Genomic DNA, 24,798 nt, shown 5'->3' with positions numbered 1-24,798 from the left:
AATGCATTGATGACACCAGGATGCATTGAGTTTTACTTACAATGCCATGAACAGTTCCTCAGGCATGGTGGGCATTGCCAGCTCGGCCATACTGTTTTTCAGAGTCTCAACATAAGGAACATCAGTGGTGATCTTGTCCATCCACATATTGCCAACCTGTTAAAAACAAATGATCATGATTGTGTCTCAGAAAGAGATATTCACCTGCCTATACAAAATAATAGCTAGAAAAAGTTAAATGCATGAAAATAATTTTGTGGAAGCTATATGTTCTTTTCCCCAATATTGATTAATTAATTATATTTAATATAATCTTTCACAATGGATTTTCGGGCACTTTTAAACTGAAAGCCTTCATTTTTCTCACCTCAAGAGCCTTGTCAAAGACGTGACGTGGTTCCATGTCGCTTATGACCAGCAGGTCCATAATGTCTTCTGTGAGCTGTGTCAGCCAGGCCTGAAGGCCTTCATTGTAAGGTACGAGGGCCTTCATATCAGCGTTCACGTTGGACATCAGCTGAATCTCAAGCTGCTTCCCCTCAACTGAAATAATGCATATAATTTTAGCAATCAACAACCATGAAACTCAATTTGAACAAATCCCTGAAGACATCGTCCTTCTAAATCCAGAAACAGTCGTATTTGATCAACCAGTGTACCGCAATATTTGAAGGTGAGAACAGAGGAGGTTTGCAGGAACATGATGTCACTCTTGACCTCCATGGTGAGTTGGCCATGAGTTGGACTGAATCTGCTGGTGGCAGTAATGTGTTACGATTCTGGTTCCTGACTACGGTCGGGAACCACCCACCTTCTCTGTCATCTGTCACCTGACTGCTGTCACTTGTTTTTCCCTGTCATTTAGTGCTGTCACTTAGGGGTTGGCTTCTGATTGGCTGTCACAGGGGTGTGTGGAATGTTGGTATTTGGTGGCTATTTAACATTCCTTTCCTCTGCTTGTCATTCGTCAGGTCTTCACTATAGGCGTTCGGAGATAACGCGGCCGATTCCAGTTCTGGACCACCACTAAGCTCCATTATCTATTCTCTCGTTCCTTTGCCCTTGGCATAGTATCCTAGTATTACTCTTTGTGTTCTTTACTATTAAAGTCGAACCTGTTCAAGAGTATACCTTCTCCGTATCTGTGATTGCCTACAACAATTGGAACTCACCTACTCACAATTAATACTCATCCTAACAGTAATGGCAGCATCGGTGTGGAGGGACGGGACCAGGAGCTGAACCTGCAGCATCCATCTACGAAAAGCTGGGCTGGTCTTGTATATATCATTCCAGCACACCCCAGCGCTGTGGAGCATGGAATCAGGCCATTATAGTCATACAATTCATTTATTTAAAAATGTCTGCCTGAAGATGGTCCATGTAGTGTGGACTTGTAATGTGTTTACATTCCTTCATATTTGTCATGCAATGTATATACACTTCAAAAATATTTGATCAAAGATATTTCTTGCGTTATTGGGTCACTTACTTGGCACGGCCGATCAGAGACAGTTGGGGGCTGTTCTTGTTGGAGATCTCCAGAGTGATGGATATCCTGCCATCTTTAGAGTATTTGTCCTTGACAACCCTGTTGGCGATGCCAACCCTGATGCCGGCCTCCACGTCGTAGTCCGGGATCTGGATATCGATCCTGTTGTACTTCATGGTGGAGTATTTGTCCTTGACATAGCTTTTTGCGATGCCAACCCTGATGCCGGCCTCCACGTCGTAGTCCGGGATCTGGATATCGATCCTGTTGTACTTCATGGTGGCCGTGGCCTTGATGGTGGGCTGATCTAAAGCTACAGAGAGAACGAGACGATGATGTGCGTGACATTAGTTGACGCAGTTTGATATACACGATCAATACGTTGACTATATACTGTATTACGTATATTGAGCAAGGATGTCCGTACGTTCTGCTTTCAGGATCATCGTCAAAGAATCGACCTCCTCGTCGCTTTCACTGAGGCGTTTGTAAGCAATGGTGGCAGTGTACTCTGCGACCTCAGCGGTGGGCTCGATATCCACAGTGAACCTACAGGGTAAAGATCAAGTTAAGAATGTTAGTGCTTAATCGCTTAATAGTATTGCATTGATGATAAGCATGTGAGCAAATGGAGTGTCCACATTAAAACGTACTTAGTCTCTCCACTGAGGGGGAAGTAAGGAGCGTTAACACCAGCAACAGAGTACCGGACTGTGCCCATGGTGCAGTACTTGACTCCAGTGAAGAGAGGGTTGCAATTCACAACATTAGTCCTGCCCTCATCCTTTGGTGGGATCAGAGTGACCCCATCAGACGTGACAGTCAGCATTCGGTTGCTATTAAAAGAATAAACAAACAGCTTAATAACTTTCCTCTTTTCTCCATGACCTATTATGGAACATAATATTTATGTTGATATCAATATCTGTTTTCCCTCTTGTTATTTAAATGTACCTGATTCTGAAGAGCTGGGTTTTACCCTGTGGGGCAGGGAGGGTCAGCTTGACCTGGTCGGCCACCATGGTGATCTTGGCATTGAGAGCACTCTCGTGGTACAGGTTGGTATGCATCTCAACGACAGAAGAGTAAAACTCTGGGACGTGGACTCCCATCTGGGTCACAAACTCCACTCCCACAGAGGGCATGAAGGACACTTCTTTCTACAAGCAAACAAATTGATATCGTGTTACACGTAAGCAGCCTCAGAATCAGGGCACGGGTTATTTTGACGGAACATTGTAAGACGGTTGACCATAAAGAGCAGGATATTATACCACGTCTGGTGAAATGCGGATTCCTCCCTTTGCTCCGGGAGCGAAGGTACCAGACAGAGCAAACTTGAGAGGGAAACCAGATGCAGTCGAGAGAGAGAACTTGTTGTCCATGAAGATGTAATGGGCGAAGATCTCATTTTCAGTGCTGGACATCAGTTGTTTCTTCATGGCCTGAAACAAATATATAGATAAATTGAAGGTTCTCTATCACCAGCAACTGTTGTGGTTGGAGAATCATGAAAAAGGGGGTGGGGCTTGAGATAAATTCAGCAGCTGTTACTATTATGTGTGAGAATGATAAATAGTACCTGTGTTGGCATAGTCATCAGTAGAACCTCAGCGTACATTGCTGCGTTTTGAGCGATGAATTGGAAGTCGGTGCCCTTGATATAACCGAGCGCAGCTCCCATCATCTTCAGGTAGGTCATGGCCTCTGGTGAGTCCTGAGTCTGCAGCTCCTTTGCCAGTTTGTTGAAATGATGGACAATTCCCATTAGGATGTTATCGCGCACCTTAATAAAGAGTGTCATTGGGGTAATATTAGCACTTTTTATTTAATATTTTATCAAATAACACTGAGAAACAGCATGTAGGAGAGAAACATAGATTCATGATATAATTACCTTCCTCAGTCCCTCAGCTCCCTCGAGTGGAGACAATTTCTCAAGAACCGCATTAATCTTGCCTGGCATCTTATCTCCAGCCAAGTACATGGCCTTGGAGACGGTGTCTGGGAAGAATCCGTTCTTCCCAAACAGAAGCTCAATGGTTGTCTCAAAGCCCTTGCCTTCCATGCCAATCTACAGACCAACAAGACAAACAGATTTACAATCTACAGACAACAAGACAAACAGATTCACAATCTACAGACAACAAGACAAACAGATTTACAATCTACAGACAACAAGACAAACAGATTTACAATCTACAGACAACAAGACAAACAGATTCACAATCTACAGACAACAAGACAAACAGATTTACAATCTACAGACAACAAGACAAACAGATTTACAATCTACAGACAACAAGACAAACCGATTTAGATTTAGATATATATATATATATATATAAATAGTGGCGTTAATAGAATCGGGCGTTATATATATATATATAATTAAGGCTGTCAAAGTTAACGTGGTATTAACGCCCGATTCTATTAACGCCACTATTTTCTTTTCTTCACTCAGGTGTATTATTGATACTCTCATTGATACTATGTTTGTTTCTGACTCAATGTGTGTGTGTGTGTGTGTGTGTGTGTGTGTGTGTGTGTGTGTGTGTGTGTGTGTGTGTGTGTGAGAGAGAGGGGGGTGAAAGAGATGAGGAAGGGGCAAGAGAGAAAGAGAGCTGGGAGTGTGTGTGAGAGAGAGGGGGGTGGGGTGTGAGTCCTCAGCCCTTGTGTGGGTGAATGTAACAAGTTCCTAACGTTTTCTTTCCCCTATTATTTCATGCACACTTTATTCATTGTTTTAAATTATTATTTTATTTTAAGTTATTTTGTGCATCATTCTGTTTTGAATTTGATGCAAATTTGCAATCCATGAGGGTCATCCTTTTGTGTTAAATGGCTGCATAAAGCAAGCATTTGTTGACTCTCATGTTGATAAGAGTATTAAAACTTGGAACCTGAAAAATATCTGTTTAACACATTGGGGACGAACCACGGATAAATCCATGGTTCGAATCCATGCTTAAAGAACCAACCACGGACATCTCCGTGGCAAGGTTTTTTTGGCTTTTATTCCATTTAATAACCTTTAATAAAGGTCGCCGAGCGGCACTGCAGAAGTACCCTACTCTTTGAATTCGAAAAAGTGCATTACCGGCCAGATCCGCTTAGGGGCGCTATCTCGATAATGCAGTGTTCCCTGTGGCAGAAGTTGTCTTGTTTTTTCTGGATTTCCAATGTAGTTTTCTACTAACCTGAAGCGATGCCTATCATAGATATATATAGAACACTAGATAGCTTAAGGCGGAGTCACAGCATCACTGAACCGCCGCCATCTTGCCCCAGTCAGCCTTGAGTGAGCTGCACAGACAAAAATATACTCGCTGAAATATTGACGGATTTACAAACGGTTTGGTTTATTACAAGCATTATTAACGTGGCTATGATTCAAGCGGTTTGTAAAAAAAATAAAATAAAAATGCCTTTAAGTAAAAAAAAGTAGACATTAATGTTATCAGTAGCTGAGCTGCCTCGAGCAAGATGGCCGCCCTACGACGACGTCGCTCTACATTGGCCGGCAGCGCGGGTAAGCTATCTAGTGTTCTATATAGATATCTATGATGCCTATAGCCTGTTGCACGGAATACGTTTTGGGACGCGGATTTCACTATGCAGTAAATTAATTTATCATCAGCCAATGGACATATCAATCTACCAGATGGCGATCGATAACTGGGAAATGCTCTGGGGGATCCAACCGGCTCACGGTAAGATCTTTTTCACGTAAATTACACGCTGATCAGGCATTGTTTTGATAGTCATCCACTCGATCAATGAATGTGGCTACTGAGGCTAACACGGTTATTGGTAATCAATCATCAGAAACGACGTCCCCCGCCCCTTCATGCATTCATGGTGGACCATCAATACCGATCATATGCAGTTTGAGTTTTAACTGTAGCTTCTGTATTTCCGAAATGCCACTGGATTTAACGTTAGTAGCTTAGCGGCCTGTCTCTCGCCTTCCAGGAAACATCCTAGCCGAAATCCCTTATAACGCTTATATTCAAGACGCTATAAAATGAGAACGTATTGATTAAAAAATTATTTCTTTAAGCCATTTTGAAGGGACGGTTTATGGTCTCAATTGACAATGAGAATGGACAGATAGCAATACTATAAAGTATAGATTTAGCTCTACAAACAGCCACACGGACTGTGCAAGTCTATTATGATATGCTGGCCATCTACAGTGATTTTAGACAGATCCAAATGGCCCCGAAAGTGTTAAGGTAAATACATTTTATTTAAATTTTTTTAATGCGATTAATCACAAGTTAACTATGGACAATCATGCGATTAATCAGATTCAATATTGTAATCGATTGACAGCACTAATATATATATGTATATGTATATTATGCATATAGGTCATAGTTTAATTTACCTCCCAGATATCCATATTGTAGCCAACGGCTTTCAAGGTAGTTTCCAGCAACACCTCCCTAGGCAACTGGCTAGAAGGATCAAAGATGACGTTGACGTCATTGCCCTGCAGGACTTTCAGGATCTTACTACCCAGCCTGAGAAGAAACACGTTAAATAAGTCAATGTCAGTTAGCTGGTTAAATAAATCAGCATCGTTGGTCCAATAGGCCTGAATAATATAAGGTGAGAGTTTCTATTCAGCGAATTGCATCTGACACTTCCAAGGGACTCTTACTTCTGGGTCTCAGGATCCTCGGAGTTGATGATGTTGTAGATGTGAGAGGTCACAAAGGCCTTGACCTGCGCATCCTGCTCCTGGGTGAGCACCTTCCTCACCAACTCCAGGTCACTGGCTTCAGGATGCCTCATCAAAATCAGGTAGGCTGCAATGCGCTTCTGCACCGCTTCCTTGGCATACTGGCTGACTCCCTGGATGTTAGAGCGCACCTGTAGAGGTACACATGCAGACACTTATCCGTTGATGTATTATGGGAGGGAGGAGGTTTGTCTAAAAACTATAACTTATTCCTACTGTCAGTATTGGGAAAGTTCACTTTCTACATTAACTAGTTCAGTTCACAGTTCACACATTTTAAAATGAACTAGTTCAGTTCATAATAAAAAATGTTTAACTAAAGTTCATGGTTTAAAAAATGAACTAGTTTATAGTTCTTTTTTCAATATGTTGCTGCGAGCTATTATTTGTCAAAATTATTGCCACAACCCATGTAGAACCACAGACAGCAATCAGAATACTGGCATTTCCATCACACTGTGATTATTTATCAGTGTTTCCCCGACCATTGCCTTGAAGGGGCGGCCTGCGTAACGAGTCTCTCTCTCTGCACGCAACACGCACACACCGAAACCTTTCGGTGTGTTTGTGTGTGTGTGCGCCCGTGCGGCCATCCCAAATCTGGCACACTTTTGAACGAAGTTATACTGTGATAGAGCGCCGAGAATGAACGTGTTCACAATTACGTTCATCTAGCGGAAACACAGTACGTTCAGTTGACGTTCGCCCAAAATATGAACAAGTTCATGAACGATCATTCATTGAATACGTTCAGGTACATCACTGCCTACTGTATTGACCTTCAAAAGGGTCTTGCTGGTTATTTACCTCCTCGGTTACAGACATGCGTCTGAAGGCCTGGATGGCAGCCAGCTGGACGGACAGCGCGGCGGCCGGCTGTCTCATGCACGTCAGAAGGGTGGTCTTTACACTGGGATCCGCAGCCTCCATAGCATCTCCTATGTTACCAACAACCTGCAAATTGGATGGAATAGGATAGGAACACAGAAAAACATGTCAGTAACTCGATATGTTCTTATAGCGTTTGATTATAAGGAGTGCATTTAGGGCTCGATTTCATAAATGGTTGCTTACCCTCAGAGCCAATAAGGTCAACTCTTTCTCCCCGGCGCAATCGGTGCCCAGAATAGAAGCCGTGAACTCGGACACGGCAGTGATCTCGGGGGTGACGCCCTCGGCCTGGTACAGCCTGGAAACCAAAGCACGGCGTTCACACGCAAATAAACACACTGTTCACCGTCACCGTAATGAGATGTGAAATGGATTTCTTTGACGCTCACAAGTGGAAATAGCTGGTTTCTACTGACCTCCTGACCACGTTGCTCAGGGCATACATGATGGGCTTGCTCCTTTTCTCCCGAGCCATGTCCAGCATGTCTTTGGCCATAAGACGGGAGGGGTTGGGCAGGAGACTCAGAGCGTAGACGGCGGCGTCGAACGCAGAACTGTCGAAGGTACTGAGGATGTACAGCAGGGCACTGTTGCAGCCTGGGGTACCACACTGGGCCAGGGCTTGGAACGTCAGGGAGTTGGACATCTCCATCATCTCATTTGCATGAGGGCGAATGGTCTGGCTCTCCAGGCCACGAAGCTCAGACACGAGCCTCTGGAAGATGGCGGCACGCTGGTGACCCATAGAGTGTTCAGACAGGGTGTTCAGCTCCCTCATGGCGGCCATGACAGCCTCAGTGCTCTGGACCGGGGCCTTGTCCTCAACAGCCTCCATGGGCAGGAACTTTAGGTTGTCTTCATCTTTGCAGAATAATAATACAGGAACCAGTAAGACTTTGCTGCAAACTTTTACATATATATATTTTTTTTTATTATTATCTCCCCCCCCTCCTTTTTCCGATTTTTCTCCCATCCCACTGTTAGTCGTTATGCCAATTCCCAACCCCCTTCCTGGTTGTTGCGCACTCCCCCCCTACTGTTGGTCCGGGAGGCCTGAGACTATCACATGCTTTCCTCCGACACATGTGCAGCCAGCCGGCAGCCAGCCTGGCCGCGCAGACTCCCACTGGGAGAGTGTAACGTGTAGAAGGTCACACTACCTCCATCCAGATCCTTCCCTTGCTGTGCAGGCGCCCCGACCGAACTGTAGGAGTCGCTGTTTACAACAACCAGGACCCACCCACCAGCTTTCCCACCCCTAACACTGCCAATTGTGTTAGTATGAGCGACCAGCCAAGCTGGTAGCAATGCCGAGAGCTGGGCTCAAACCCAGCGTCTCCTGCGTTGGTGGCGAGTGCCTTGCCCACTACACCACCTAGCCGCCCACTTTTACATATTTTGACATATTCAAAGACCTAAACAAACAATAACAAATACTCACTGTGATCAAAGACCCTGTCCTTTTTTTTTATTTTGTTGGTCTCCTGCAGAGTCAGAGTCTGTTTCACTTCAGTGGAAACTCCATGTTCATTTCTATTTTAAGAACAAATGACGACAAAATGTCAGCAAATAGCCATGATGTTGACACAAGGCAAAATTATTTATTTCATATTACAGAACATCTTAATTGATCTGAATTTTTGTGGAATACCATTTGTCAGAATTCTGAAACATACTATGAAATACTATGGCTATATAGCTACGAAATGCATGTATCTCCATAACAATAACAAAAGGTTCTCTACCATGCCATTGGTAGATACATACAAAAAACAAGAAGATTCCAACAATTGAAAGAATCAGCCTATATGTTTGCACTGCTACCATTTTGTAGACTGGCAGGTTTGGACTGTACCATTGTTGTATCCCTGTAGGTACTTACTGGTGAGAGAAAGGCAAGAAGATGTGCTTCTCGGTGCAGGTTCCAGCCGTCATGTGTTTCTTCTGGTTGTCAAAGTTGTAATTGCAGGTCTGGGTGCTGCTAATCATCTTGGAGAGAGGGTAGTGCTGATGGGAAGGATGAAAAAATATCATGTTTTGTTATATCATGAAAGCGGGAAGGTAACAGAGTGCTGATACACCTGAAAGGTGCTTATATTGATCATGTAAATGGACATGATTTGACCCCCGCCTGACCCATCCAGCAATAGCATGTTAATCATAAATCACTTCTACACATTAATCACAAATCACTTCTAACACAACAGTATCTATCATTTTATAGTCTTAATCAGTAACCAATGAAAATAAGTTGTAAAATCACAAACTGATATAGGCTATAACCCCCCCCCCCCCCCCGCACACACACCCACACACACACACACACACACACCCCCCCACCCACCCACACACACACACACCTAAAATAACAAACAAATACCCAAACAAAGACAACGTTTCAAAAAGGAAGATCATATCCAATTGGTCCTTTAAAATAAATGTTACCATTTTCCCAGACCTGGGTTGTTAATATGTTTATAAATGGCATCAATCATATGCCTAATGCATTGTCTTACTCAATACATAATATATGCTTACAGTTGCCATAACATGTTTATCTTTCAGTGATTATTGTTTAATCAGCTATTTGCTGATATTTATGAGCAATGACATTGCGTGACTTACACAATGATCTTTAAACATTGAACAACACCACAGAGCATCTCAATGAAATCAAGCCAAATGAGATGCAGGCTAAAGTAAAAGCTGATGTAGACAATGTAGAAAAAGTAGCCAATTTAGATATGAATAGAAATGTGTAAACTCATTTCAGATATAAACAAAAAGAGACATTCATCTTCCCTCACTAGCAAATTGGACTCAACATATATGTTTAACCCGAGAGAGTCAATTGCAAGGCCACAATAGACTAATGATCTGCAATTACAAGATTTGATTTGGGATGTCACTTTGCAAGCTGACTATGAGCAAAAATGCCTGTTATAGCTTGGACCCAGACTTTTGGGGTAGGTGGAGCCCTACACGCCTGATGTACCTAGTTGTAACGTTTGGGTCTTTTGCTCTCTGGTAGGAGTAAAAGTCCTAGCGCCACCCTGGAGTATTTCACCCTTCCTCTCTTCTAATTTGCCCTGATTGCTAATTAACGCCTGCTGTGTGTAGTTGACACTCCTTCATATGCTCATTGCTCACCTGATGTCCTCTCTCTTTGTCAGTTCTTCTCTGTCCACAGGCGTGAGTACTACCTGATAGAATCCTTGGCCCTCATTTATCAACGTGGCGTACGCACAGATATGTGCGTAACCCGTGCGTACGATAATTTCTAAGCAAAGTGTGGGATTTATCAATTTGAACTTGTGCTTGACTTTGTGTGTATATTTAAGCACAGGTCGGACCATGCGTAGCTGGCGCCCGTTGGTAGAATATATTATTACAACAAGGAAATACGCTTCTGTGCATTAGTTTCAACACTGGCATGTTCTGTATGAACCGTAATTCATTATAGTTCATTGTAAAATAGCAACAGTAGTGTAATTATGGTCAACCCTATAAATAGCATTTGGAATAATAGGTCTTTATCTCCGAATGAATGCAGCATGGTTTATATAGCGTTATCGTCGGAATATACGGGGTGTACTGACTGACTGCGCTCCGCGTAACTCAACTTGTTATTATTTTGCGCACAGACCGCAGAAACACGGGAACGTTTTGATTATATTTAAAAGGCTTTACGTTAAACGAAACAAGTGGAATTTCGAAGCTGTAAGCAGAATACAAGTCATATGAACACCCACGATAGTGTTCTTCCCCTTCCTACTGTATAAGAAAGAATAAAAAACGCATTGCAATGAGACCAGGGTGTATGTGTATTACAACCCTTGCAATAATGTCTTAAATGAATGAAAAGCATACATGCTCTGGACACAGAGCATATATCGTGTGGGTGATATGACTTGTATTATGCTTACAGAATTCCACGTATTTAGTTTTACAATGTCAAAGCCTTTTAATATAAATCAAAACGTTCCCGTATTTCTGCAATCTATGCGCAAATTTAATAAGGAGTTGAGGTAGATACACACTCAGAACGTATTACATGCTGGTATGCTGATAGACTCAGAGTAAACTATTATATGAATATGATATAAGGTATACACTGGTCCGTCGCATACACTGGTATGCGCAAGTTACTGTTGCATAATGTAGGCTATGGCTGCTATTATATGTAATTCATATAGGCTACCTAATAGTATATGATTTTTAGAGGCATCTATTTTGTTGTCGGTATTATTAGGCTAATACCGACAACAACAGGGGGGGACCCTGATGTAAACAAGACAAACGTCTTTCTCTGGTCTGCATCCCCTTAACAATTGTGTGTATTGAGCCGTACTGTATTGTACCCATTCTGCAATCTGTTAAATAAAGTTTTCATTCATTCATTCATTCAAAATAGATGCCTCTAAAAATCATATTATAGCCAATCGAACACAACTAATAAAGGCATTCATATTACAGCACGGTTATAATGACACACACATGATGAATTGAAAATGGGGGACCCTGATGTAAACAAGACGAAAGTCTTTCTCTGGTCTGCATCCCCTTAATAATTGTATGTATTGAGCTGTACTGTAGGCTACTGTACCCATTCTGCAATCTGTTAACAAACTTTTCAATCAATCAATCAAACCACCAACGCCAAACAGTGGTCAACGAACGGTCTTTATTAGTATTTTGAGCTGTCCAGGCAGAATTGCAGCAATGGTCTTAGGGAGCCGTTGATATCTGACATCACCGTTTACAAGTCAGCCTTTTATTTATCCCATAACACGCGTTGTGTCTTCTTGGTTCGGCAGCGCCTCAGTGAACAATCTCCCGTGAAGTTTCTCAGAGTTCCGCTCGGGTCAGTCCATTATTTCACATCCCATGGGGGGTGTTTCATCACTTTCATGACCATATATGGATAATCATGCACAAGCATTGACGGTAGAACAAAGAGGTATTTATCAACACGGAGGAGCGTAGGACCTGTATACACACGGTTGATAAATCCCTTTTTTTTGTGCGTGCACACATTCTAAATTCTGTGCTTACGTATGAAAATAGAATACTTTCTAAGAAAAATTGATAAATGAGGGCCCTTGTTTTTCAATGTGGATATAATGTAAATATCTGGAGATGACAGCATCTGCTATTAGATCTCAGATGAGGAGGACAGTATTTAGTGGTGTGTGTTTTCAAGTTACTGGGAAGCCACAGGCTAATATAGAGCCATGGGCTCCAAGGTCGTCTGCAAGCTGGTAATATCAACAACTGATATGCACTGGTGGGGGAGGTTTGGTCAGAGCTATGGGGAGAGTTCGACATCGATAGAAGAGGACGTTTAGTGTGTTAAAGGTGACCAGCCGTTGCACGTAGTGTCACATAGTAACGAGAAGAGGGGGCGGGGCCCTGTTGCTAGGGGGAGAATGTTATGAGATGTGAGTTCCTTCCGGGGTAAATTAGATTAAGACACAACGCGGAGGCGAGCAGACGCGTTGATCAGAGACTTTGACGGAGGAGCAGGTGACGAGTGGATTAAATGATCAAAGGCTAGAAACACTTATCTTTCAGTACCTGAAGCATTTGTTATCGCTCATGTCGGGAGCATAATGGTGATACAAAGAGTGGTGTCGTGCTTTGTACATTTAGTATTCAATTTATGAATTAATGTATTATCGTGTGGATGTTTTCCCTACAAACATTTCTCAGTTCGAGTTTAGAACTACTTCCTCGTTTTTGGAGACTTACGTCTTCCCTTTGATTTGCCTGTTTCAAAGTATTTGCTTTATCGTGTTATGCTTCCTGTTCACAGTAAAGAAACTGTTTAATTGTGAAAGAACAACTATCGCATTCCGCCTCCTATGTTCAACTCTGCAATTGGGTCCAAGTCCAACACACCTACCCAATCGTAACACCTAGTTTAAGGATGCTGTTATGAATGGTGAAATACAGTTGAGTTACTGATTTATTTAGTTAGTATTGTTAGTTTAGTTTAGTTAGTATTTGTGGTTGGAGCCTTTGTGAGTTTTCTTTGGTGAGATTTTGAAGATGTTGAGAATGTGCTTAGGGCTTAGGTGTTTGTTATGTTTTTATAGTTTTTTTGTTACTGAAATGTAATGTACTGTAATGTTGTAGGTTGTGTGTTAGGACCCCATGAAGAATAGTCTTTCACCCATGGGTGTAGACTAATGGGGATCCATAAATAAACAAATGCACTTGTTGTTGTTAGAACACTGACATTGTGTAAACGCTTACCATGCCAGAGATGAGGGCCAGGGGGCTAGTGTGGTCCCTCTTACCATGCCAGAGATGAGGGCCAGGGGGCTAGTGTGGTCCCTCTTACCATGCCAGAGATGAGGGCCAGGGGGCTAGTGTGGTCCCTCTTACCATGCCAGAGATGAGGGCCAGGGGGCTAGTGTGGTCCCTCTTACCATGCCAGAGATGAGGGCCAGGGGGCTAGTGTGGTCCCTCTTACCATGCCAGAGATGAGGGCCAGGGGGCTAGTGTGGTCCCTCTTACCATGCCAGAGATGAGGGCCAGGGGGCTAGTGTGGTCCCTCTTACCATGCCAGAGATGAGGGCCAGGGGGCTAGTGTGGTCCCTCTTACCATGCCAGAGATGAGGGCCAGGGGGCTAGTGTGGTCCCTCTTACCATGCCAGAGATGAGGGCCAGGGGGCTAGTGTGGTCCCTCTTACCATGCCAGAGATGAGGGCCAGGGGGCTAGTGTGGTCCCTCTTACCATGCCAGAGATGAGGGCCAGGGGGCTAGTGTGGTCCCTCTTACCATGCCAGAGATGAGGGCCAGGGGGCTAGTGTGTTCCCTCTGAGCAATGAAGCGGTCACATCCAGACAGGTCTCTGGTAATGGTCACATCCGTGGCGATGTCCTCTGCGGCGTTGACGGTGTAGACGGAGTCGCAGACTCCGTGCACGGTGGCCTGCCAATGACGAGGGGGATAGAATGAGGATCGCTGTTTCCTCTCCTCCTCCAGGACGGGCACAACCAGGGCAGAGATGATGCCCCTCTTGATGTTCAGGATGAAGACGGGCTCGTCGGCCTCGGGGAAGAGCTTGACGTCTGTCCGTCCCTCAACTGTGACCTTCAGGGAGTTCCTGAACAAGGAGGGTTAGGGTTAGGGTTCCTGAACAAGGAGGGTTAGGGTTAGGGTTCCTGAACAAGGAGGGTTAGGGTTAGGGTTCCTGAACAAGGAGGGTTAGGGTTAGGGTTCCTGAACAAGGAGGGTTAGGGTTAGGGTTCCTGAACAAGGAGGGTTAGGGTTAGGGTTCCTGAACAAGGAGGGTTAGGGTTAGGGTTCCTGAACAAGGAGGGTTAGGTTTAGGGTTCCTGAACAAGGAGGGTTAGGGTTAGGGTTCCTGAACAAGGAGAGTTAGGGTTAGGGTTCCTGAACAAGGAGGGTCAGGGTTAGGGTTCCTGAACAAGGAGGGCAGATCGATCGGCAAAATGAAACGAGGATAAACTATGAACTCGGATCGATGATCACAGGAACACCAATAATCACCCGTAGTATATACATTTTGGTTCAAAATAGTATACATCTTTTTTTATTTCCCTAAGAAAATACCATATTTTCGTATACCTTGCATCAATCTGATATTAATACAGTATATCTATACTATAGAATTTCAACCATCGCATTTTATATGATCCTAAAAAGGTGGGTTAACTGAGTTTAGGTGGGTTTAACCCTCTACATCCCTGCTTATATGCCTCAAGTGTTAGAATCATCGAGCAGTACCAGAGATCCCAGAATACCAGGATCATCGAGCAGTACCAGAGATCCCAGAATACCAGGATCATCGAGCAGTACCAGAGATCCCAGAATACCAGGATCATCGAGCAGTACCAGAGATCCCAGAATACCAGGATCATCGAGCAGTACCAGAGATCCCAGAATACCAGGATCATCGAGCAGTACCAGAGATCCCAGAATACCAGGATCATCGAGCAGTACCAGAGATCCCAGAATACCAGGATCATCGAGCAGTACCAGAGATCCCAGAATACCAGGATCATCGAGCAGTACCAGAGATCCCAGAATACCAGGATCATCGAGCAGTACCAGAGATCCCAGAATACCAGGATCATCGAGCAGTACCAGAGATCCCAGAATACCAGGAGCATCGAGCAGTACCAGAGATCCCAGCATACCAGGATCATCGAGCAGTACCAGAGATCCCAGAATACCAGGATCATCGAGCAGTACCAGAGATCCCAGAATATTTGTTGGGAGGGGTAGTAGTAGTAGTAGTTGTATTCAGTCATCTCACACAATACAATAGGCACAATCATCTCAGACTGTCAACGGTCTTTGATTTTACAGTGACTGAAAAGGTACAGGCTGAAGCATAATGCTGATACATCTTCTTCTTGGCCCCTTAACTCCAAGCAATGCTTATACATGCCTGACCAATATTCCTATCAAATGAAGCCTCCAAAACAGAAACAAAAGAATAACAAAATAAGAATTATTCACATTTGTAAGCTTAAAAAATAGCTATACAAACCGTTTTTTTTTTTAAAACCAAAAATGAATTACTCATTCATACTATTCATACTCATCAGCATTGTTCCACACGTTCCCCAACAATAGAAATACATCTCCTTTTAATCCCTTTCTTAGCTTTTTGAACAGTAATTTTACAAATGTCTTTCAAATCACATTTTCTTTCATGTGTTGAAAAAAAGACGTTGCACACAGTCCGAGAGTAACTTTGCTTTAGCTCTGCACATTATTTGCATTATTTTTGCCCACTTTTGCAGTAAGATTATTGGTTTTAGTTTAGTCTTTTTAAATGTCGACCCCCATACTTCCACACAGTATGATATGTAAGGAAGTATAAGTGAGCAGTAAATTATGTACAAGGCCTTATAGTTTCATATCCTTACATGTATACAGGATTGCTACTGCCTTTTTTGAAAATGTCCTTGAATATAGTTAATATGTTCTTTTCATGTTCATTTTCAATAACTACTCCTAGAAATGTTATCTCAAACTCTTTAAATTTTAACACCACAGATTTTTTACATGATATCCCCATCAATTTTGTTTCGTACCATAAATGTAGTTTTCTTAATATTGAGAGACAATTTTAAAATAAATTGAGAATTTACAGCTCACTTTCAATATTAAACAGAAGTTCCTTTAAATTACTTCCTGAGCAATATACATTTGTATGGTCTGCAAAAATAAAGAATTTGAACAGTTCAGTAACATTGCAAATATCATTAATATAAAGTATAAAAAGCTTTGGACCTATCACCGATCCCTGGGGTATTCCACAGGTGACCTTCCTAAATCCTGACAGTGTCATTAATTTGCACACATTGCTGTCTGTTTTCCAAGTAGCTCTTCAGCCAAGAGTTAGCTCTACCTTGTGACATAGCTACTGTAAGATGACTTACTTTGCCATGGCAGCCTCGAAGGTCCAAGCATCCACAGCACCAAACACTGGGGCACCCGCCTCCATGTTGACCATCTTGCTCAGAGAGCACTCGCTTGTTCGCACGATGAAGCTGCAGGTTCGGGGCACATCGATTTCAACCTGTACAACAAAGAAAGTACATTCCTGTTTCCCCTTGCACTTTTGTTATACTTTTGCGCTATTAGCTTGAGTGTTTATATTGATATATATATATATACGTTTTATGTTGTGTTTTGGAGCTATGTGTACTGCTAACCTTCTCGGACAGGTCTCTCTTTTTCTTTAATGAAGAATATTTTATGGATGTTTTCAGATGTGTGTATGTGTGTAATCCATGGTATGTTAATGTGGTCTTTCTTGAAAAAGAGATCTTGAATCTCACTAACCAGGATAAAACAAAAGTTCAATGATAAAAAGGAATGGTATTAGATCTGTCACTTTTTTCTAAGGTGACATGGTAGGGGTGCTTCTGTATTGTCACAGTGAAAGGGTTAACCGGCTGTCGTGTGGCAGTGAAAGGGTTAAGGTGACATGGTAGGGGTGCTGGTGGCACCGAGGCTCACCTTGCAGGACACTTTGGGACCATTCTTGACATCGGTTGCCACGGCCACTCCGCTCAAGGTTTGGGCTTCATACTGGTACACATACCTCCTGAAGTTCTGGAACCTTTCGCCCACTGAAGAGGGTTGAGTTAAGAGTTAGACATTAGAAGGCTGGGAAATAGGATACATCTTTTTTTAATAATAAAGTTTGATATCCATAAAGGCTCTCTCTTCGCTTGAGAAAAGAAACTGTGGACTTGGGTATATAGTAGGGATGCTCGATATTGGCTTTTTTACCGATACCGATATTCCGTTATTGTCCAACTCTTAATTTCCGATACCGATACAGATATCAACCGATACCGATATATGCAGGGTTTCCCCCCAAAAAAACGGAATAATTTCAGGTAACTAATAATTTCACTGGATGCATTCAAAAGGCTTTCTAAATGTAAGCATTATCTGTGCAAAATATGATCATGTTAAAATTAACATTACATATATCTTGTTGTTGAATTAAACCAACATGCATACTTTTGACAATAAATAAAATAAGAATTGGTTCTTACTTGCTTGTCTGGGTAAATAAAGGTTAAATAAATGTAAAAAAAGATATATATATATTGTTATTGTTTTTTATTTTTACCGATACCGATATTTTCCGATATCACATTTTACTGCCGATATCGGCCGATAATATCGGACATCCACAGCCATCGACACGCAGGACACCGTTGACTAAAAGATGACCTGATACTGACTGGAGATCTAATCAGTGAGGGAGCAAAGTCAGACTGGGCAATATATTTCATTTGAAGGACGCATTCGTTAAAGGAACATGCCGACATTATGGCAAATGCGCTTACAGTCTTCTGCAGAGTCACACGACAAGATGGATACCAATTTCCTCTCTGTGCGTTCAGTGGAAAGCTATCCGGCTGAACTTCCATTCATTTGTGCTAAGCTAGCCTATAGCTTGCAGCCGGGGAGCTTTCTACTGAGTGCACAGAGAGGAAATTGATATTTCCCATAATATTAGTATGTTCCTTTTATTTTATTGTTTTCACTTTTTCTCCTTATTTTCCTATTTTTCTCCCATCCCAATTTCGTATTGCCAATTCTCCACTCCCCTGTCTTGAATGTTGCTCGACTATGCCTCCCACTGGTCTGTCGTAGGGAGGATAGAAGCCTTGCATCACGTGTCCCCTCCGATACGCGAGGATGCAGCCTGTCGCATCTTTTCACCAGACAGCGCGGACTCTCAGTGGCGAGGAGTAACGCGTGGGAGGCTCACGCTGCCCCCGATACTTCCTGTCTCTGCTGTGCAGGCGTCACCCAACCGACCTGTAGGAGTCGCTGTCCACAACGTCCAATCCCCACCCACCGGCTTTCCCACCCTCTAACACTGCCAATTGTGTTAGTATGAACGACCAGCCAAGCCGGAAGCAACGCAGAGAGCTGGGCTCGAACCCAGCATCTCCTGCATTAGTGGCGAGCGCCTTGCCCACTGCGCCACTTAGCCGCCCATACCCAGCCGCCTATGTTAGTATGTTCCTTTAAGTTCAGTTTAAAAGTTAAATTTGGGGAAAATCCTGAAAATCTCAATCACTTTTCCTATGCCTACCTGTATTTTAAGGACATGAAATCAGTCCCTATTCATTGTTCCTTTTTGCAATATCAGTATTTCTCATGAAAAGCATAAACGACCTTTAGAAAAGATAATAATCACAAGAAGAACTATAAATATGTAACTTGCAGAAACATGTTGGAGATTGTCCATCAGCATTTCCAACTGCTTGCTCTGTAAATGAGAAAAGTAGATTTTAAAACACCACATAACTCAATTTGAATATCTTTACTTTACTTTATCTTTACTTACTTAACCTATATGAAATTCTATTTAAATTGCGGTTATTGCGCTGTATGGCTGAGCTCAGATAAGCTGTTGTTAATTTTACCATCAGCAGTATGATCATCTCAGCAGTAAAATACTAAATTGCTTCACTGTTTTTCTATAGACAATTTCTATAAAATGTAATTTAAAAACATGTATTTTTATTTTGTACACAGGTTTTAACAATCTGTGTAATTAATACAACTTCCAAAAGTTCTATCAGACAATGACTGCATCCCCACTGAGGACACACTTTAGACCTGTTGGTTACATTTGTATGGTCTGTGTGGAGAAAACTCGGTAACCATCATCATTTTAAAGGGACACGCCAACATTATGGGAAATGCGCTTACCATCTTCTCCAGAGTCAGACAAGAAGATAGATACCAATGTCCTCTCTGTGCGTTCAGTAGAAAGCTAGCCTAGCTTAGCACAAATTAATGGAAGCGGACACGGATCAGCTAGACTAGCTGTTGGCCAAAAACACCCCTCCCGGAGTTTTAAGCTAGTCCGGCTGATCCGTATCTACTTCCATTCATTTGTGCTAAGCTCGGCTAGCTTTCTACTGAATTTCTACTAGGCTAGCTTGCAGCTGGATAGCTTTCTACTGAACGCACAGAGAGGACAGTATCTATCTTCTTGTCTGACTCTGGAGAAGCGCATTTCCCACAATTCCTTTAAAGATACCCGACCAATGGTATTTTCTCTAACCACTTCAAATCAGCTAATGAATCAAATCAAATGTATTTGTATCGCCCGCGATCACATGGAATAGCCCCCATGGGCTGTACAAGTCAAGAAGAAACATCACAATAGATCCAGAACAAAAACCACCATAAAATCCAAAAAGTGACACTCCCAGACGTTCCCCAATGAAGATAAGGAACGACTCACTAAAAACCTAGCAATAGGGGGAAAAAAAGCACCACAGGCGGCGTGGAGGAGAGACACCTCAGATGGGCTGTTCAAAGGGGGGATCCCCCAACTGGATATCCGTGATAATATAGTGTTGCAATGGATGATAGATGGATGGAGAATAGAACAGGCAAATAATTGGTATGAATGTACATGTAATGTAAAATAAATAGAGCTAAGAACAACAACAAAATTATGAATAGGAATAAACAAACAAACAACACTACTCACGAGCCAAGGCATAGGTGCCCAGCATCAGCAGAAGGCAGAGCTTGGTTCCCCCCATGATGGGTTTGAATAAGCTCCGGAAGTCTGTGGATAGGAGTCCTTGTGTTAGCGAAGACTGTTGTCGAGGCTTTTATACTTCTCACATCTTACTGCACGAGTACAATGGGAGATGCTAATGTGTTGATTTCCAGTCTAAGCAGTCCTTGTGGCAGGCCAAAGCCAAAGGTGAAAGTCCAAAGGTGAAGCGTTTCACAAACCCTCGCAAAGACGACGGTGTCTCTGTCAGCACTGGACGTGATGAGCCTCTCTGATTGCATTCGATTATCTGTTGTTTTCCTACATGGATCATTTTGGGGTTTTGTTTTTGAGAGCTGTGAGGAAGATTTAGTTTAAATGGAGTTCTTGTGGCTTAGTTCTGACTCAAGTGAAATGATGTGTGCTTTTTAACATAACAATCTCATGGGTGCTTTTATCTAAGTGATGTATACTCATATTATATAGGGAATATACTAAGTAATATATTTTGATCAACTATCTTTGACTGCTTGCTCTAGCCTGCCTGTAATACCACTGAGGCATAATTTGAACAAATATATACATACAATTTATATTCAACTTTTTTTGTTTTATTTTTACAGACAATGCACATCAATGTACATTTCTGCACAGTAAATGTGCCAGTGTTAGTGTAACTGAGGGGTACAATTCCCTGACTGTATTGAGAGTATGTATCATTAAACCACTACTTAGTTATGTACTTTAATTACTGGCCATACAGTACACGGTATATCTGGTGAACACCCACACAAGAATACGGCTTGACAAAGAAAGTTCTATTTAGAGGTATTTATTATTAGAGCAGCAACGATAGGTTACAGAATGAGAATTATTGGTCGCGCTTGTAAGGCGAAGAACACTTAAGTAAGTCAAGAGCATAAGTCCATGAGCATAATAAGATGGGTATAACTGACGCCACCTGTAGCATAAGAATTACATAAGGCACACTCGTAGTCAGCTGGAGATACTAAGGGGGTTCCCTCCGGTTGTAAGCCAGCAGGGGAGAGGAATGTTCGGGAGCAAAGTCTGGATCAACGAGGAATAACGAGGCTCCAGATACAGGAGCCAGTGCAGTAATCCCTTGGTCCGTAGACAAAGCAACAGCTATACTCCAGTATGCACGTCAGCATGGATGAAAGCTAGCCAGCCTCTGTGGGTCCTAGAGGCGGGCTCGATGGTGCTCATCACAGGGTAGATCCCACACAGCAGTGGGGTAGACAGTTCTCTGCTACAGCAGCCACAGTACCAAAGCAATATAATCCAGCCGGAAAAGGCTCTGCATTCGTCGGTGTAGGTTCTCCGGTGTACATATCCAACGGTTCTCGTCTAGGACTCCTCGGATGGCGGCGCGAGTTAGGCCGCCCAGCCTGGATAAGTGCACTAGCTAGAGTACGACGAACCGGTGGTAATGATGGTCACTGTAGAACGGTAGCCGCACGATACACTATAAATAATAGACTATTACTTTACAATAGAATAAGTCGAACTCGACGATACAGCGTTAAACTCTGACACTTTAGCTATCTATTCGCACGCGGTTCTCAAGGCTCTATTTAGGGGCAAAGAGGCCCACTTCACGGCACGTTGTATCGTGGTGAAGGCTTCAACGTTTTGGTCTAAGTGCTTCTGTATCCACCTGCGACGTATTTATACGTAAGGTGAATAATCTAGTGCCAACCTCAGTTCTGTCTCGTATTACTGCGCAAACCTGGACATGTTGAGACATGTCTTGACGGTGGCTTTGAACTTGCCATTGGGGGTATGGCCGTTGGCGCCTAGGGGTCGCTGTCCAATAGGAGAACGAATATTATGGTCTGGCCTGTACCTAGGTAAAGGGATATTCCGTGTATATATACAAAGAATATACAAGGGATATCAGACGATATACAAATACTATACAATATATCTCAAGTAATAAATATATATATTCGGTTTAATCTGACCCTTTGTATATTTGTAAACATTTTTAACTCCTTCACTTTCACTTTAAAATTTGTAACGGTTAACCGTCTGTAGTGTGGTAGTGAAAGGGTTAACCTTCTGTAGTGTGGTAGTGAAAGGTTAACCTTCTGTAGTGTGGTAGTGAAAGGGTTAACCTTCTGTAGTGTGGTAGTGAAAGGTTAACCTTCTGTAGTGTGGTAGTGAAAGGTTAACCTTCTGTAGTGTGGTAGTGAAAGGTTAACTTTCTGTAGTGTGGTAGTGAAAGGTTAACCTTCTGTGGTGTGGTAGTGAAAGGTTAACCTTCTGTAGTGTGGTAGTGAAAGGTTAACCTTCTGTAGTGTGGTAGTGAAAGGGTTAACCTTCTGTAGTGTGGTAGTGAAAGGGTTAACCTTCTGTAGTGGTAGTGAAAGGTTAACCTTCTGTAGTGTGGTAGTGAAAGGTTAACCTTCTGTAGTGTGGTAGTGAAAGGTTAACCTTCTGTAGTGTGGTAGTGAAAGGGTTAACCTTCTGTAGTGTGGTAGTGAAAGGTTAACTGCCGGCAGCTGGGGAAGCTGCCAGCGATGACAGGGCGGAGCAACGAGCGGAGCCAGAACCAGTGTTGCGAGTCGATGTAAAATGAATTAGGTATATTGTTAGTAAGTTAGCCATGTAATAAGCGGGATAATGTATAGCTATACTCGATCATTGTCGCAAAATAATTGACCTTCACTGACGTTTAAAACACCTCGCCGAGGCGGCTCGGTATTTTAAACTCCGTGTCGGTCAATTATTTTGCGACAATGACCTCGTAGCTATACATTATCCCTTACGTAGTGTGGTAGTGAAAAGTTAACCTTCTGTAGTGTGGTAGTGAAAAGTTAACATTATGTAGTGTGGTAGTGAAAGGTTATCCTTCTGTAGTGTGGTAGTGAAAGGTTAACCTTCTGTAGTGTGGTAGTGAAAGGTTAACCTTCTGTAGTGTGGTAGATGGTAGTGAAAGGTTAACCTTCTGTAGTGTGGTAGTGAAAGGGTTAACCTTCTGTAGTGTGGTAGTGAAAGGTTAACATTCTGTAGTGTGGTAGTGAAAGGTTAACCTTCTGTAGTGTGGTAGTGAAAGGGTTAACCTTCTGTAGTGTGGTAGTGAAAGGGTTAACCTTCTGTAGTGGTAGTGAAAGGTTAACCTTCTGTAGTGTGGTAGTGAAAGGTTAACCTTCTGTAGTGTGGTAGTGAAAGGTTAACCTTCTGTAGTGTGGTAGTGAAAGGGTTAACCTTCTGTAGTGTGGTAGTGAAAGGTTAACCTTCTGTAGTGTGGTAGTGAAAGGTTAACCTTCTGTAGTGTGGTAGTGAAAGCGTTAACCGTCTGTACAATACCCATTTCAGAAATGGATATAAGAAAATCAGCCACCCAAGGTTGCACATTGAATGGTATAAGTTCAGAATTTTGGACACTTCGCTGTACTTCCTTTCATCCATTATATATATATTTTTAATTATCTTTTTCCCCCTCCTTTTTCCGTTTTTCTCCCCTCCCAATGTTAGTCGTTATGCCAATTCCCAGTCCCCTTCCTGGTCGTTGCGCACTCTACCCCTATCGTCGGTCTGGGAGGGCGGAGACTATCAGATGCTTCCTCCGACACATGTGTAGCCAGCCCACCACTTCATTTCACCTGGCAGCGCGGACTCTCATTGGGAGAGTAACGTGTGGAAGGTCACACTACCTCTCCCAGATCCTTCCCTTGCTGTGCAGGCGCCCCGACCGAACTGTAGGAGTCGCTGTCCACAACGACCCAGACCCACCCTCGCCGGCTTCCCTCCCGCTAACACTGCCAATTGTGTTAGTATGACAGCCGGCCAGGCCGGAAGCAACGCTGACAGCTGGATTCGATACCAGTATCTCTTGTGTTGGTGACGAGCGCCTTGTCCAGCCGCCTTCCTTTCATACATTATTGTCGGGTATCCAGTATGAATATTGACAACACCATTGGCAAGTAGGAAATAGAATACAAAAATAATTCTGAACTTACCATTTAAAATACAAACATGGTTGGCTAACCTTTCACCTACAGAGGAAATAATCTATGAAAAACCCCTTGATTAGTATTACAACAGAAGTGAACTCAGTTGACGTAACGACCTACAGTGAGAAGATAAGTGAAGTTGCATAAGAGCAATGGGAGGTTTGAGGACCATAATTATCTAAGGAATATACTGTATGTCATTGGGGCTGGAGCAAAGGGCCATAAATGGTAGTCATAATGATTCTACTGAGAGGGCATACATACCCTCATCTTGCACCTTGTTGCCCATATGTCCAGAGTTAATTATATTGTTATATTGTTTACACTGCCTTTTATTTATTCTATTTTTATTTTTACTTCTCCACTGTACTGTACTTCTGTCTGTACTATAATTATATGACCTGTACCACCCAAGGTTGCACATTGAATGGTATAAGTTCAGAATTTTGGACACTTCGCTGTACTTCCTTTCATCCATTATATATATATTTTTAATTATCTTTTTCCCCCTCCTTTTTCCGTTTTTCTCCCCTCCCAATGTTAGTCGTTATGCCAATTCCCAGTCCCCTTCCTGGTCGTTGCGCACTCTACCCCTATCGTCGGTCTGGGAGGGCGGAGACTATCAGATGCTTCCTCCGACACATGT

At 42.8% G+C, this 24,798-nt stretch overlaps 1 protein-coding gene across 1 annotated transcript in view; it reads right to left on the bottom strand.

Annotated features, from left to right (window-relative positions):
• The window catches only part of LOC311248689 (apolipoprotein B-100-like), a gene marked incomplete at both ends in the record, with an annotated part of 62,832 nt that overhangs the window by 20,475 nt on the left and 17,559 nt on the right, over nt 1–24,798 (bottom strand). Inside the window, 21 exons of the mRNA XM_084339532.1 lie at nt 93–156; nt 368–543; nt 660–751; nt 1,493–1,805; nt 1,920–2,041; nt 2,146–2,328; nt 2,447–2,652; nt 2,767–2,937; nt 3,075–3,278; nt 3,390–3,566; nt 5,886–6,021; nt 6,162–6,373; nt 7,050–7,196; nt 7,317–7,431; nt 7,550–7,994; nt 8,575–8,666; nt 9,016–9,140; nt 13,920–14,247; nt 16,559–16,698; nt 17,142–17,254; nt 20,161–20,241. Of these exons, the coding sequence (XP_084195658.1) occupies nt 93–156; nt 368–543; nt 660–751; nt 1,493–1,805; nt 1,920–2,041; nt 2,146–2,328; nt 2,447–2,652; nt 2,767–2,937; nt 3,075–3,278; nt 3,390–3,566; nt 5,886–6,021; nt 6,162–6,373; nt 7,050–7,196; nt 7,317–7,431; nt 7,550–7,994; nt 8,575–8,666; nt 9,016–9,140; nt 13,920–14,247; nt 16,559–16,698; nt 17,142–17,254; nt 20,161–20,241 (3,642 nt within the window). The remainder of the gene's footprint in view (nt 1–92; nt 157–367; nt 544–659; nt 752–1,492; nt 1,806–1,919; nt 2,042–2,145; nt 2,329–2,446; nt 2,653–2,766; nt 2,938–3,074; nt 3,279–3,389; nt 3,567–5,885; nt 6,022–6,161; nt 6,374–7,049; nt 7,197–7,316; nt 7,432–7,549; nt 7,995–8,574; nt 8,667–9,015; nt 9,141–13,919; nt 14,248–16,558; nt 16,699–17,141; nt 17,255–20,160; nt 20,242–24,798) is intronic.

This window comes from Notolepis coatsorum (assembly GCF_963971535.1).
Source record: "Notolepis coatsorum genome assembly, contig: SCAFFOLD_579, whole genome shotgun sequence".
Lineage (NCBI taxonomy): Eukaryota > Metazoa > Chordata > Actinopteri > Aulopiformes > Paralepididae > Notolepis > Notolepis coatsorum.
Note: the sequence above shows the minus strand (reverse complement) of the source record. Positions and strands in the feature narration are given on the sequence as shown.